Genomic DNA, 16,030 nt, shown 5'->3' with positions numbered 1-16,030 from the left:
GGAATAATAAACCATTAATACTGAGATATGGTGCCTGTTTTAATTCACACTCTATTCTGAACCTAGATCTTAGACAAATAGCAAAGTTGATCACTTTTGGGAAACCATCAACTACATGAAGAACATGAGGAGTTTTGATATAATTTTAAATACTTTACATATAAAAATAAATTTTAAATATTAAACTATGTGAGCAAATATTTAGGCATGCATTTGATAAATTATAGCTAAGATGACAAAGAACAACATTTAGTCTTAGATCTACAAATGTGTTCTGCCAGTCAACAACAGTAAACCCACACTGGTATTCTGATTTCAGTGTATAACGCAAGGTGAAGGCAAAAGGAAACACAACTGAAAGAACAGAAGTCTCAGAGGGCGGCAGCTGAGCTGACTCCAACAGACCCGGAGTCTGGCCTCACAGACACCACTCAACATTGACCTTGTATCAGGAGGGCAGAAGCACAACTAAAACATTAAGAAAAAGAACGAGAACTATAGCTCCATGGTGGTGTGAAGGTAAGTAAATGGAACAGACTAGAAAGCATAGCAACAGCCCATACCCTGATTGTTAACAAATGTGGAAAAAGAGAGAAAGAGTCAACTCAACCAACGGTGCCAATCAACTGCCTGTTCCAGAAGGGAAGCCTCTGGCTGCACTCAAATACTGCCCCCAAACATACCAACGGCTATGCCTGTGAGTGAAAAACTTCAGAAGGAAATATGAACAAAACCTGGTGATCTAAGTTAGTCAAAGATACCTTTTTCTGTGTCGTTCAGGCTGGCCTTTAGTTCACTATGTAGTTCAGGCTGGCCTCAAACTCAAAGTGATCCTCCTACCTGAGGCCCCAAGTGCTGGGATTACAGGTGTGCACTACCACCCGTAGTGGTCAAAGTTGGGGTTTTTTTCCACACAAAACACATGACTCACACAAGAAAACAATTAATAAATTAGACTTCAATGAAAAACTTTATCTATTGCTCTTATCCTAAACATACCATTAGCAATATGAAGAGAGTGGTCACAGACTACATATAAACATAGGCAAGCACCCATCTGATTAGACTTAAATCCAGAATATTTAAAAAGCTCTTACAATTTAATGAGAAGACAAACCTCTGACTGAAGTAAGCAAAAGAGACAATATACTTTAGAAAAGGAAAAACACAAAAGCTAAGGAAAGGCGTAACCTCATTATTCATCAAGAACAAGCAAACTGAAACTGCCCAGAGACACCACTGCACAGCCACTGAACCCACTGAACTTCAGAGCAAAGTCAGAGATGTAGGCACACACTGGTAAGCCCAGGACTTGGGAGGCTAGGGGAGGAGGATCGCCACGAATTTGAGGCCAGCCTGGGCTACACAGTCAGTTGAAGACCAATCTGAACTACATGGCAAGACCCTGTCTCAAAAAACAAACAAAAAAAGAACTTAACAGGACAGGTGTAACAAGCACTGGCAAGGACAAAAGGGAGCTGACCTCCAAGTGCTGTATGAGAATAGAAAGCAGAACCTGTGCCTTGAGAAACAGGTTGGCAGCTCCTAAAAAGAAACAAGCATATAACACATGACTCACCTATGTCATTTGTAGATAGCGAGTACTGTCCAAGGAAGAGAGCACACCAACATTCCTATCTACAGCAGTTCCCTCTCTGACACCCTAAGCAAAAAAAATCCCAGGGCCCACTCATAGCTGGTCTGGTGAGCCAGCCACAGCATAGTCACACAATGGGAAACTTCTCAGGTATAGCCAGGAACCAGCCTGACAATGAAACTCAAAAGGAGCCAGAAGAGAGTCCATTCTCATAGAACTCTATAAAGTGCTAACCACCAACAGAAATGAAGCAGATCTGGGCTCCCTGGATCAGGGAAGGGTCAGCTGCAGAAGGCAGGTTCCCAAGAGGCAGTGATGTGAGTACACATATCTTAACTCATAAACTGTGCCAAGTTCACTCAATGGAGCTATAAAAGAAATGACCCTTGGCACACAAACCCTATAACTTTTTTTAAATTAAAAATAAAAGACAGAATGAAACCAACAATGAATAGAACAATAAAGATCAGAAAACACAATCCCCTGTCTGTCAACATCATTTGTCATTTTTCATATAGATTAACATTTTGATTCTTAACATTTATGTAAAAATAAAAAAGACTCAGAATAGTTGAAACAACTTTGATAAAGGAACAAACTTAGGGCTCCAACCTTCCCCAGTACCATGAATTATCACAGTTACACCAATCATGACAAAACAGCACTGAAGTGCCAATATAAAGTTCCAAAATAGATACCCACATCTGTAACCTCTTCAAACTTTAGGGGTCATTTCCTTCCTTACATTCACCTTAACAAATTCCAAATTTCCAGAACACTAAATGCCAACCCAAGGCTTAATGCTATCCTGTAGAGGGACCTCTGCAATGCAAGCCAAGGAGGGCAGCCAAGTGGCCACCACAGACCTTGTCCCTTCGTGTAGCCTAGGAATGTGCACCGGCCACAGGTTGTTAGTCACCCTGGGCAGGTGCTCAGCATGAGACCAAGAGCAAGTACGTTCTTCAGAAGGAAACCAGTGGAGTGCCATTTCAAACACTCATTTAATAATGGACCTTCTTCAAGTCCTAGACTGCTCTCCAAGTCCTGAAACATTCTATGAGGACCAGAGCCCTCTGCACTTACCTAGTGTACCACTTGGCTTTTTTCTACTCCTCCGCCTCCTTTTCCGAGCTGGCTTGATCCAAGGGCTGTCAGCCTTCCCTCTTCTCTTGAGAAATTTCTTCTTGGTGCTGGATTCAGAACTCTGGAGGACCAAAGGGCAGGTACGTCAGAAGCAAAGCAGGGGGCGCTCTTGAGAGCAAAAAGGACTAGAAGTTGTTTGCCTGCAAAATAAAATACTCGCTTATCTTGATTCTTCCTCTTAAAGATTCACTTCATTCTAGACATTTTTCTGGGTCACATTCTATAGATACCCAGGCTGTTTCCTAACCATTTCTTTAAGCTCAGTCCTTTTAGAGGTAAAACAGCCAACAAAATTAAGTCGAATTTGTATCTTTAGTTTATGTTTGCCACTAAAAATTACATTGGAAAATTACACTCAAGAAATAAGTAAGCATAGAAAGAGAATCTACTTTTCATCACATGTATCCATTTGTTTTGTACATAAGGAAAAAAATAATCAATGCTCACTGTGCCCTAGAATCCATGCACACCAACTCTTTATATGGAGAACATAGGAAGAAACTGTAATCAACACTGTAAGACATCTTTATAAAGTCTAGATACAGGAAGGGCATCTAACCACCATGAATCGCACCTGACACCCAGCATGCTCTCCTAGCCCTGGTTGGTGCAGAGGGACAGGCAAGCTGACAGAGCAGAAGGGTATCAGGATACCCATCACACACATACATGAACAGGATGCTATGCTTGGCACACAGGAAGATGCACAGCACGCTAGCCATTCATATAGATCAGATCATCTCCTGCCAGGACCTAGTGCACGCTGTAGGGTTGGTGCCTAGGTCTGTGCCAGGCATCCCCAAGGGACAATGCTATGGAACCATCTTCAGCACATAGGCCCACACTGTCCATTGCTCCTCCCTAAAAACCTAGAGAAACTTCAGAGGGAGGGAAAAACTTATGGAAGGATTTCCACAGTTGCTATACATAAAACTTGCCACTGTCTGGACCCTGTTCCCTCTGTCAGGGATCCCTGAAAGACCTAATATAAAAGTGTGTGATGTTCCCTGGTGTCTCTCAGCAGGTGGCAAGCTGGTACCATGGGCTACCTTCTCCTGGTCCAGAGTGGTTCCTGGCTCTAGGCCTTCTTCCCACAGCACAGAGCCTTTCTTCTGCAACTCATGGGCCACTCACCTCCTCCACTCAATGTTCAAACACAGGGTTCCTGAGGCTCCACTCTTCTGACTGGGCTTTGTCATGCTTCCTGGTTTTCAAGTTCCCTGCTCCCACAGAGTCTCAGGCCCCGTTTCTGTCCCTCAGCATAAGAGACCTTAGCACAGGCAGAGCAGGTGCCCCTTCCCATCCTGCACTCTGGCAGCCCACCTCAAAACATTTCAAAGCCCGCATGTCTCCTCACAGTAGCCACTCCATCCACACTCGCCTCATACGTGAGAAACCAGCAAGTGGGACCAGACCCTTCCCTCAGAGCCTCATGCTGGGCAGCTCTGAGTCATGCCTGCCTGACCTGCTTGCTGTATCTAGGGAAGGATCACCCCATCTGCTTGATCGGCCCTCAGCTTTGGTACCATGATACCAGACCCATGCCAGGATTACCAGGTCAGACTCGTCTCCACCATCCTCGTCCTCTCCAGTGTCGGCAGATTCCTGTTCTTCCTCTGACTCGCCGTCCATCTGAGCAGCCACATGTCCGAGAGAACCAAATCAAATGAGGGAAAAAAAACACACACACACACACACAAAAACACTTAGCTCCTTCAGTGTAGACCAACAAATCCAATTCAATGTTTAAACCACACTGGTGGTGTGTGCTAGAGACAGGCAGTTGGTGTGGGGCACCATCACCGCACTGCCCTGTCTGGCCAACCCTAGGGATAAGGATGGGATGGGCATCCAGATAGAGAATGAGACACACATACTCTGCTTTTCTGCTCCAGCTCCCCAACAGCATGCCCCATCTCAGACAGGCCTGTTCCTCAGCAGTGTCACTGGATTGTGACAGGAAGAACCACCCTCTGTGTGCACTCAAATTCATCTACTGGGTTTGGAGGTTACTGTGCTACCAAAGATATCACACTCAAGGAGTGATAAGTGTCAGTAAAAAATGACGAAGTACACACACAGCAAAAACATTCTCACAGGCCACAAAGAAACACCCAACCTATGGCCACCCATCTAAGAGCCCAGTTCACCCCACCAAACACTGCTGCTACACTCCCCAGCCCAGCCTGCTCAAGGCCTGCTGCCCAGTCTATACAGGAGGAAACAACAGACACACTTCTCTGAACTGTCTTCTAATCACAGATACATTTTAGAATTCTTTCCACATCAGAAGAATGAGACAGCTTGGTTTTTTCTGCCGTATTTATCTTTTCCATCTAAACAGCAATACGTAAGACATGTTCAGTGCCAAAGGCACTAAAAGATGCACACTTCTCTTCCCACCTTTGCCTGCCCATCTGGATCTGTAAGGCACAGACCAGGTCACCCCACTGATTCCTGTGCTTCCTGTGCAGTCTTGCATCAGAGCCACAGTTTGGACAAGCCATGGTCCTCAGGATAAACCTACAGTCTCTGACAAATGAGGGGCTCTACCATCAAAAGGCACAGCAGCTCCAGTGGGAGTTATAACACCCATGGAGGTACCCACTCTTCCAGAGTCTTGGGTCCCACTTTCCCAAAGATAGGAGCTACTGAGTATTTGCTGTAACATCCAGGACTCTTCTATTTCTTCTGTTGTATCTTGCATGACCTCATTCTCAGCTCATTCCCAACTCAGTCTAGCTTTCTTATTGTAGGGGCTAAACTCACTAAGGTTGGAAACCTTCTAGCTGTTAAATATGTTATCTATATTTTTCCTATCAAGACTTTTGGGCTTTGCTTCTCATTCTCATATTATTTGTTAGTCTGCTCCTTGCCCTAAGAGGCCTTTCTCACTCATGGTTGGAAAACCAGTTTCCAACACTTTCTTTCACAGTTTGGTTATTCTGTATAGACACTAAATCCTCTGAAATTCTTTTTAAAACAACAGATATAGGAAAGTATAATTTACCTACTCTCTGACCTTTTAAAGTATACAATTCAGTGGGTTTTTTTAAACCACAGAGTGATGCAACCAGTCCCACTACCTAATTCTAGAATGGAGTTTATATTCATTATACACCAAGATGCAAGCATTGGCCTCTGACTTCCAGTGAAAGATCAAGTCAACTGTTCTAGTAATATTTACTGAGAAGTTTGTGACATCTTGATACTAATTTAAAATGCTACTCTTACCAAAACAAACAAACAAAACCTCTTTTAAACACACAGGTCTGCCATGGAAACCAGGGACCCTCACTCACACATCTTCACCCTGACATGACCCTGGTTACAGTGGTCTGCTGCTGCCATCTCCTGCTGACTCCTCAGAGTCAAAGGTCTCTACAGGCTACTGACTGCAGAGTCAGCAGCACTGCAGAAGGTTCTGCTTGGATTTTGATGCAAACTTCTGGACTTGTGGGCAACACAATGCATATTCCCATTCAAACAAAACACAGGTCCTTACATGAACATTTATCTTTTCTCAATCTCTTTCAACCAAGTTCTACCATTTCTCTCGTAAAGAGAATACCTTTTTTTGTTAAATTAGAGCACTGTTCACTCTTCACTACCGTCTTGACATCCATGGGTTCGTTTGTTGTTTGCTTGCTTTTAAACTTAGAAAAGACTTTTTTAAAAATCCCTAAGCATTTGGTTTTATTGATGATGCTGTCACCACATATTCTGAATGACTATTATAGCTACATGTGAAAATAGTTTGATCTCATGAAATCCAACTCAAGTAGCTGTGTTAATTTTTGGCCAGTTTTCCTGGATTGTCAGATGGATAATTAAAGTCTCAGTAACACTTCTCCCCTGGCCTTTTAAATATTAATGTTTCTTTTATAACATCAGATAGAACAGTCAATACTACTGTACTCATGTAAGAATTAAAGCAGCAACCTTGCCCTCATTTTATGACTGATGACAGAAATACTTTGAATTTCACCATTACATATGATTTTTCTTTGTAAGAGCCTGATGATTTTAGTCAGCCTTCTTTAATTATGACTGTTCTTTTTTTTTTTCCTTTTTTGAGGCAGGGTTTGGCTCTGTAGTTGAGGCTGGCCTTGAACTCTCCTTGTAGCCCAGGCTGGCCTTGACTCACTGCCTCAGGCTCTCGAGTGCTGGGATTACAGGTGTGGACCACCATGCCCAGCTACGAGTGTTCTTTTAATTCACTGGACAGTATTTTACTTTCAACAAGATTGAGCACTGAAACTACTTAACTACCTCCTTCCAAAACTCCAGCAAAGGGATTATAAAGGAGGGAAGGAGGGTTACCCTGGTAAGGTGTCCATGTGATGACAAGGCACATGTCAGCAATACAGAAGAAGGAAGAAGCTGAGATGCCCAGGAAACAGCAGGAGGAAGAACAGCAGCTCACATGGCTTAAACAAATGAGTAAGTAGAATCTGATGTGGCTGAAGCCTGTGCAGGGAGGGAAAGGCGAACAAGCAGATTCCTTGCTCCTGTATCTCTCCTGGGGGAGCTGGCAGGAGACCCAAAGCTGACAGTGCCTGAGTGTCAACCAGTCCTGCCAGTCCTCAATCATAGGACACACCTCTGTTCACCAGGCCCAGCTACAGATGCAGGGAAGGTAAGGGCCTACCTCTTTCCTCACTAGCACCCAAATGACTGCTGCATCTAATGCATCACAGTCTTTACGAACAGCCTCTGAGCCACAGTGAAACAGGGTAACCAGCATTTCTAGACCAAAGAATAACTACCAAATGGTTTTCCAAAAGCACAAAGGGGCAGATGAGTGGCTGAGATGTGAACAGCCACTTCACAAAATATGGTATCCATGAGGCAAAGATACACTAAAAAGCATTCAGTTTTCTTGACATTCAAGGAAGTGCAAATTAAAAATATCATGAATGCATACTCTATGCTCAGTGGTTGGGCAGGGCTGACTTCGGCAGGTCAGCACAGAATATAGAGTACCTAGAGACAGCTGGCATGAAGTAAACTGACACAATGAACTGGCAAAACAGTATGGCAGTATCTGTAGTTTAACACTCGCATGCAGACCCCACTTCGTGTGCTCGAAGGAATCAACCGTGCACAGGGATACTAATGGTATTGACACTGGGAATAGTGCCAACAGAAACCGCCAACATGCCCATCAACAGTGGGATGGACACACATGCCAGAAGCAGGGCACAAAGGAATACTGCATTGTGGTGGTTTCTCAGACATTCTGGCCTCAAGATGTACTCTCTGAAACGATTCATTAACAGTTTTGAAGTCATTTATGGTAGTGGAAATTTAGGCTGAGAATATTCAAACCACAACAACACAGTCCTTCCTGTGAAGGAGAATGAGACAGACATTTCAGCATTGCTATGGTAACAGTTCTGATCCTAAGGAACTAGATACCTGCACCCAGTCAATGCAGAAAACTCCTACTCTAAAATAATGATGATCAACCAATAATATAAAAACCCAAAACACACTAAAACTGAACCAAACAATTCTACAGTGCTAGCACTCAGGCAACAGTCACTTATGGCAGAGTAAGGTGATGGGGAAAGGAATGAGGCTTCAGAAGTACAGGTGAAACTCAAGGCTCTGATGTGGGTGAGCTCATTATAAGGACGGTATTCTTTAATCATCACCCACCTATACAATCATTAATGTGTAACTATAAAATAATCTCCCAAATTTAAAGAACATAAAGCTGAACTTTATAAAACACCATTTACTCATGTGTTTATAAATTACTTTAGGGTGAGATCTTGCTGTATGCATACTGCCCAGGCTGGCCTTGACCCTGGCTGGGCCTCAGTGAGCCCTCAGCCTTGTTCTCATAAGTAACCAGATCACAGACATGCATCACTACACCAGTTTAAAATACCTCATAAACATACACATGGTTTTCACATTTAATCTCCTAATTTAGTAAATCCTGGTAACAGACTTCTAATAATGAATCAACCTCCCATTCCTGGAGTAAGGCCTACCTACTCTTTATTTGGGGAAAGGGAGATGAGAGAAGGTCTTACTATGAAGTTCAGGTTGGCCTTGAACTTACTATGTAATCCAGGCTGGCCCTGAACTCTCAGTGACCCTCCAGCTGATTCAGCCCCTTAAACAATGGGAGCTCTGGGATTATAAGCATATGCCACCATGCACAGCAAATCATTGTTATTTTGCTACATAGTTGCATTTGACTACTGTTTCATAAAGGACTTTTGTATTTAGGATTTTAAGTGATTTTAGCCCATAGCTTAGCCTCAGATTTGTTCAGCTTTTGTTTCTTGGTTCTTTGGTTGGCTTGAAAGTTATTTATTAGTTATTTTTTATTTTATGACAATACTCAGTTATGATTGCTCAGTGTCTATATCCTCTCTGAAAGATGTGAATATCAAAAACAGAATCCAGAAATACACAAATTCACATGCCATTTGGTATGCATAAGATTCAGCTGGCATTTTAAATTAGCAGGGGAAGGAATGTCAGGCAAGAGGTAGAGTAGAAACTGACTCAGCCTCTCTGAGAGAAATCCCAACACCCTGGCCTTACATCTCACCTTGAAGACTCATTGAGACACAATTAATTCACCCACTGTGGGATGCCTACCTCATCTTTTATCACAAAATAAATTCTATATAAATCAAATATTTTTAATGAAATTAAAGAAGTACAGAAGACAGCTTATGTCCATTTATGAAAAATCAGCAGTGAGGCAGGTAGGTTCATCGTAATTAGAACACAGAACCCTGAAGTTAGAACATGCTAGTGCCTTTGAGTTCTGACACTACAGACCAGGCCAAAGACTAGCAGTGGGGATCGTCAATCCAACAAATGAACTCCAGGCTCACACTAAGCTCCTAGGACCCCATCTGTAAACGATGTGTAACCCAGAGAAAAGTGGGCATAGGACAGAGTGGGGAGTTCATAGAACAAGTGCCAATGGCTACTAAACATGTAAGAAATTGCTGGGCCCCACTCATAATTTAACAGTAAAACAATTCCCACCATACATATCTTGAGAGGGAAGGTAAGAAAAACCATGATTACTGCAGGTATGACAGCAGGAACTGTATGGATGACTTGACCCAAAATTCAAAGTTTTTAAGCTGGATATGGTGATACACACCTATAACTCCAGCACTTAAGAAAGTGAGACAGGAGAATCATGGACTTGAGGAGGCCAGGTTTGGGTACAAAGCCAGCCTGGGCTACATAGCAAGGTCCTGTCTCCAAAAAAAAAAACACACCTGGTACTGATGACCTCACACTTACCAGCAAGTGTGCTGGGAAGACTACATAGCAAGATGCTCTCTCAACAACAAAAAAACGCTGATAACATTTATTACCCATGAGTATATTCAACGAAAGGCTATGAAATGGCCTGGAAGCACAGCCTACTACAAAAGAAAAAGTCACAAAAGGGAGTAAATGGAGCTGTAGAAATGATGATTTGTGCCAGGTGTGGAGGCGTTCAACTAGAGTCCATACCAGCACTCAGAAGCATAAGATAGGATTCTGAGTTTGAGGTCAGCCTGGGCTACATAGCAAGGTCCTGTCTCCAAAAAAAAAAAAAAACCACACACTCAAAAAACAAAAACAACAACAAAAAAACAAAACTAGAAATGATAATTTGTGCTGAAGAGTGGGGGGAAAGGAATGACTACCACTCCAGAGTATGTTCCTTCTCCTCCTCCCTGAAATAAGGCCTCCCAGATGGCTGGATGAGATCTTGCTCCTGGAAGGGGAGGATGTATTAGATAATCACTGAGTACACGGAAAATTACCTGGACTCTGGGATTACAATGCAATTTGTTGTCTTCCTTATATTCTCTATCTCAAAAGAAAGCTAACAATTATTTTAAATAAACTTTTAAAATATTTTATCTAATACTAGTATTTTCCACCAAATTTACTTTGTAATAATTAAGAGTGGGGGGGGGTAAAATTTTGTTTTATTGAGACATAGTCTTGGCTTTCTCACCTAGGTTGACCTCGAAATTGTGCAGTTCTCCTGCTTCAGCTTCTTGAGTGCTGGGATTATAGGTGTGTACCATCATGACCGGCTGACATTTTAAAAATTTGCTTCATACCAAAAAAAAAAAAAAATCAAAAGTAGCCAGACATAGTGGCACATACCTATAATCCCAACACTCAGGAGGCTGAGGCAGCAGGATCGTTGCAAATTCAAGACCAGCTTGGGCTACAAAATTAGCTCAAGACCAGTCTGAACCTCATAGAGAGAGACCTTGTCACAAAAAGACAAAAAAATAAAAATTTTAAAAAAAGTTTCAAAGCCTCTAAAAGGAGATACAGAGTACAAACACTACTGAAAGTACAAAAAGTTAAGCAATAGAATTATACATTTACTAACAAATCAATGAACAACAGCCCCAGGAACTTCTCTATAGTTTAGAATAACTCACATCAAGATGGTTCAAAATTTCCTCAAAAGAGTCTAACACATTTGGACAATAGACCACAGATAATGTTAGCATGACTCTTAGCCTCACATTGTTCCTCCTTGTCAAGTGTGACACTTGTAATCAATTCCTACCAGAAAGAGTGTAAATTTATGCTTAAACTTTAAAGTCCATTCTGGAGTTATTTCCAAGAATTTTCTAAGATTCCCTAAAACGCTAGGGCGAATGCTTAGGCCCGGTAGCAGCTATAGAGACCTAGGGCAACTGTTGATGGTGCCAGACCTGCTGGGGGAATGAGAAAGCTGAGGTCAGGGTAAGGCTCATTCCCAGACAGTGTGGGCTGCCTGTGCAGAGCACTCCGACATGGGGACACACCAGAGTTTCCAGAAATGCATGAGCAGCCACAGGCCACAGAACACCCTGTATACACATTTTCAAGGAAGGGCAGAGTCCCTAACCTGCACCAGTACAGCAGCTCTTTCATGAACCTGATCCAGGATACAATGAGGTAAACATGGTTAAACACAAGCAGTCACAGTAGAAACACAACAGGACATCAACTAATATTTGGGTCTGTTTTGTTCTGGGCAGTACTGGAGATTAAACCCAGCACCCCTGCACTGAGCTACATCATCAGCCCCTTTTTCACTTGTCCTTGCAAAGCAGTGTCTTACTATGTTGTTAAGTTGCCCAGGCTAGGCAATTTAACAACAATCAACCTGCAATCATCTTGCCTCAGTCTCCCAAAGTGCTGGGATTACAGGTGTGCACCACCATGCCCAGCAAATACTAATTACTAATACTCTTCTGCCTGCCATTTTGGAGCTTAAGAGTGTATGATGCTTCCATCAATGTTGCTACACAGGAAAACAACCACTCCTGAGGTGAAAAATAAATGGGTAACTCCAGAGAAATAAAATATAAAAATCCAAGCCAAAGTAAATGTGGAGGGAGATGGGAAGACATGACACACCACTTAAAAAACAAAAAATAAATAAGAAGTTTCCTAAGGGCCTAGTGCCAAGAGTCCTAACTCTCAGGACCTGAACTCTGTGATTCCCCTCACCTATCAAACTCCCACCCAAGAAAATGTGGTCCTACCTTTGGGGCACGGTCAGTCTCGGACATGCTCTCTTTAGAGGTCCTGCTGTCCTCCGTGGGAAACACAGCAGCCTGCTCAGCTCCGTGGTCATGATCCTCATCCTCCTCAAGCTCATCTGACTCATCTTCGTCCGAGTCCATCTCCAAGCTCTCCCCGTTCACATGAAGAGTACTGTCACCCAAGGCCTTCTCACTCTGGAATACAGAGGGTGCACAGCCCAAGGAGGACCTCTGTGCACTCTCTTCTACTGTGAGCCTCAGGAGACGGGTAGTGTGGGAGCCTGCCAGGGCCACAGAGGCAGCACACAGTACCCAGCACTTGAGACGAGCTGGGCGAGTGCATGGGCAGGTATAGGGGTAAAGGGTCTCCATATGCCACTTGGACTCAGCCTCTGCCCCCCAGCATAGGCATCTTGAGAGCTCTGGCTCCTCCACAACAATTGAGCTCATCAAATGACTGATGGCCACACACGATGGTCTTCAGCCAAAATGGTCCCAAACAGACAGACACACTAAAAAAGCACTGTGGCAAACAACTCACACACTGTTCTTACCTTGGAGCCCACGGTGGAATGAGTTAAACTCTTAAACATCTCAATCACCGTCCTCTGCTTTAACACTTTGGTCTTTTTCTTAGGAACCAGGCTATAGGTTCCCATTCTTCGTTTTTTCTTCCGAGATACTGCAGCTGCTAAAACAAAAGGCAAGCAAGCTAAAAAAAAAAAAAAAAAAAAAAAAAATCCAAAAGGGGACAGAGAGGAAAAGAAATACCATTCAACTGTTTTCAGAGGTAGGAAAGTATTTACAAAATCTGTTTACTAAAATTATCAGTATACTCCACCCTCTCAGTTACATTCTTGTGCGCATCAGCACAAAGCTGACAGGCTTCCCTCACTTGCTACCAACTGCAGAGAAAGCAAAATGCATCCAAGATCACTTTTTACACAGAATACCACAACATGCAGTAAATCCAAAATCTTCAGGAAGAAGGCCTTGACACATTCCACACCCAGACTCCCTGTCTCAGGCATGATGAACTCCACCCAAGAAGTCCTTTCATTCTACCAAATGCCCCACACTGTCTGCTGCAGAAAGAACACAGGGCCAAAAAGGAAGAGATCAGTCTCACAGCCCCTCACTGGTGCGGCCAGGCCGGGTTAGTCATCCTAAGGCACTATGACCTCTCTTCAGTGAGGCCTCTACACATAGCCATCTATACAACTCTGTGGCCCATCGGGAACCCTCACCCCAACAACTCAAGAACTAGGGGGAAAGAAGGTTCCTGGCATGCTATCTAGCTCACCATGAGCGTGCAATTGGAAACAACATGAGGAAATCCCGTGGGCCTAGGACTCCAGACACCTTATCACACAAAGCAGCTCTAGGTTAAAGGTTTAAAACCTGGAATTTAAAAACAAAAACCCTAGATCTCAGAAAGGTTTTTCTGAGAAAGGGTCTCCCTTTGTAGCCCAGAATGGCTGAAACTTGCAGCAACCTTCCTACCTCAGCCCCCCAAATGCTGGGATTACAGGTGTGGACCACCACACCCAGCTGAAGGGTTCTACGTAATGAGTTTGGGGGGGGGGGCGGCCTGGTACTCATGAACTCATGACCTCACACTTACCAGGCAGGTGCTTAAATCACTAAGCTAAATCCTTTGCCCCTATATGTAATGAGATTTTGCACATTTTTTTTTTTAAATCCAGGGTTTTTGTTTTGTTTTGTTTTTAAATTCCAGGTTTTAAAAAAAGATTCAAAACCACAGCTTTAGCACAGAATAAAGTACTGGGCGGGGAGGGCTTTAATGTTTTAGTTAGTCCTATAATACAGAAAGCAAGAACCCACTCAGGTATGACCCAACCAAAGCATAGGCTGTCAGAATCTCAGGGTTGCTAGGTCCAGGGAGAGCATGGGACCGTGATAGCAGTGGCCCCATACACCCTGCAGGCCACTTCCTGGAGTAGGCACCATGGCACAGGTCCTCAGAGAAGCACAGCTCTACCACAAAAGGCTGGACATCTGACAGGCCCACAGTACCTCTGTCCTAAGCACAGTCACCTCTGGCTCCCCAAAAACACTGCATTCACCATCATCATCAACTTTTTGTATTATGAGCTAAAATAGGCAAAGTGGTAGACTGATAACGTTTAAGTCTCTCAGCTTTATAAACATATAGTCAGGCCTCCATATCCATAGGTTCTACAACCACGATTCAACCAGTCACAGACTGAAAATATTTGAGTACTGGGAATGTAGCTTAGTGGTACACTGTCTAGGATGTGCAAAGCTTTAGGTTCAATCCCCAGTGCCACCCAAAACTTTAAAAAAATAAAGTAAGAGCCAGAGATTTGGCTCTATGGTGTAAACTCCTGCCAGGCAAGTACAACGTTGTGAGTTCGATCCCCGGTACCAAAAAAATAAAGTAAAATAAAATAAAATACAAAGCAAATTGGGGGGAAGGACATTGCACCCAGAATGTATACAAATTCTTGTCACTTCCTAAACATAATACAGCAATTTAGAGAGAACTTTCATTGTATTAATTGCTTCAGGTAACAGATGACTTACAGGCTATATAAGTGTATGCATAGCTCATGAAAACACTGTGCCACATTATACAAGGAACTTGAACATCCATGGATTGGAGTATCTATAGGGGGAGCAAGTACTGCTGACACCAGTCCATTATGGATACTAAGTACAACCATGTAGACCTTCACACTAGGTATTTGTTCTTCACTCACTCAGAAAAGTCAGGGCCTCCCAGGAATCAGCCATGTTGGGATCAAGCGGATCCAACAAGAAGCCAACCAGACAGCTTTTCTAGTAAGTCATACAAGCTGCACAGCTTCCAGGACGAGAAAAGTCAGCACCTCTCGTGAGCTTACCAGCGAGTGGGCTGAGAATCAAACCCCACCCTCTGCCACAAGCAACCCGTTGGTTCTGAGGATAGGCTGAGCTGCTAGCAACTAAGGTACATAAAGCAATTAAATGCTTGTATTGTCTGGATGATTCTGCAGGCCTGGGGCCAGTGATCTGAGCATCTCCTGGAAGGATGACAGTACGCAATACAGCAAATATGGGTGATTGCCTTCTATCTTGTCTTTGAAAACTAATATTGTTCTCACTGTTTTGGTTTCTTCTAATTGTTTTACTTTATTCAATATTCTGTTTTGACTGGTTTTATTCTGTTTTGTTTTGGGCTTGATTTTGCAGTACCTGATGGAATGGGCAATTGTGAAGATAACAAAACACACTATAGTAGCTATTGTTGTTTTCCTAGTGTTCTGCTTTGAAGTTCCGTACCAATTTTGTTACTTTGTTTTGATTGGCTTTGTTCTGTCTTATTTTGTTAGATTTTACTATCTTTAAAATAAAAAGAAAAAAATAAATAAAATGTGATAAAATAATAATGCTAAAATACAAAAATAATCTTAAGTGTGTTAACAGAAATACTGACTTTTGGCATTTCTTGCCAGTCCTATTGACATAAATATAATTGTATAGAACTTTGCAAAATGATAGGTTTAACTATTTAAAACAAGCAACACTGAGACCAAGTGGCCAAAAGGGCAGGAAGTGCAAAGATTGACTTTGTTTCCTAACCACCTCAGCACAAGTGAAAGACTCATGGCTCCCTCTGAAAAGGAAAATACAATCTGAGCCTGGTCCCTCTGGTCCAGTCAGAGGATCTAAAGAAAGGGCTGAGCCACACCCAAAGACTCAGGACCCAGCTGAAGCCCTATTGCAC

At 42.9% G+C, this 16,030-nt stretch overlaps 1 protein-coding gene across 28 annotated transcripts in view; it reads right to left on the bottom strand.

The window, feature by feature from the left end:
• Nucleotides 1–16,030, bottom strand: part of Ehmt1 (euchromatic histone lysine methyltransferase 1) — a 175,318-nt gene that overhangs the window by 72,493 nt on the left and 86,795 nt on the right. For 24 of the 28 annotated variants that reach the window (XM_063228611.1, XM_063228480.1, XM_063228590.1 and 21 more), the window contains 4 exons: nt 12,834–12,991; nt 12,280–12,474; nt 4,295–4,372; nt 2,681–2,801 (listed from right to left, as the gene is read on the bottom strand). In XM_063228611.1, coding sequence (XP_063084681.1) covers nt 2,681–2,801; nt 4,295–4,372; nt 12,280–12,474; nt 12,834–12,991 — 552 coding nt within the window. The remainder of the gene's footprint in view (nt 1–2,680; nt 2,802–4,294; nt 4,373–12,279; nt 12,475–12,833; nt 12,992–16,030) is intronic. The other 4 variants (XM_063228494.1, XM_013155835.3, XM_005005069.4 and 1 more) reach the window with 2 other exon arrangements.

This window comes from Cavia porcellus, unplaced genomic scaffold (assembly GCF_034190915.1).
Source record: "Cavia porcellus strain 051 isolate PalLab524CR breed Dunkin Hartley unplaced genomic scaffold, mCavPor4.1 scaffold_1, whole genome shotgun sequence".
Classification (NCBI taxonomy): Eukaryota; Metazoa; Chordata; class Mammalia; order Rodentia; family Caviidae; genus Cavia; species Cavia porcellus.
Note: the sequence above shows the minus strand (reverse complement) of the source record. Positions and strands in the feature narration are given on the sequence as shown.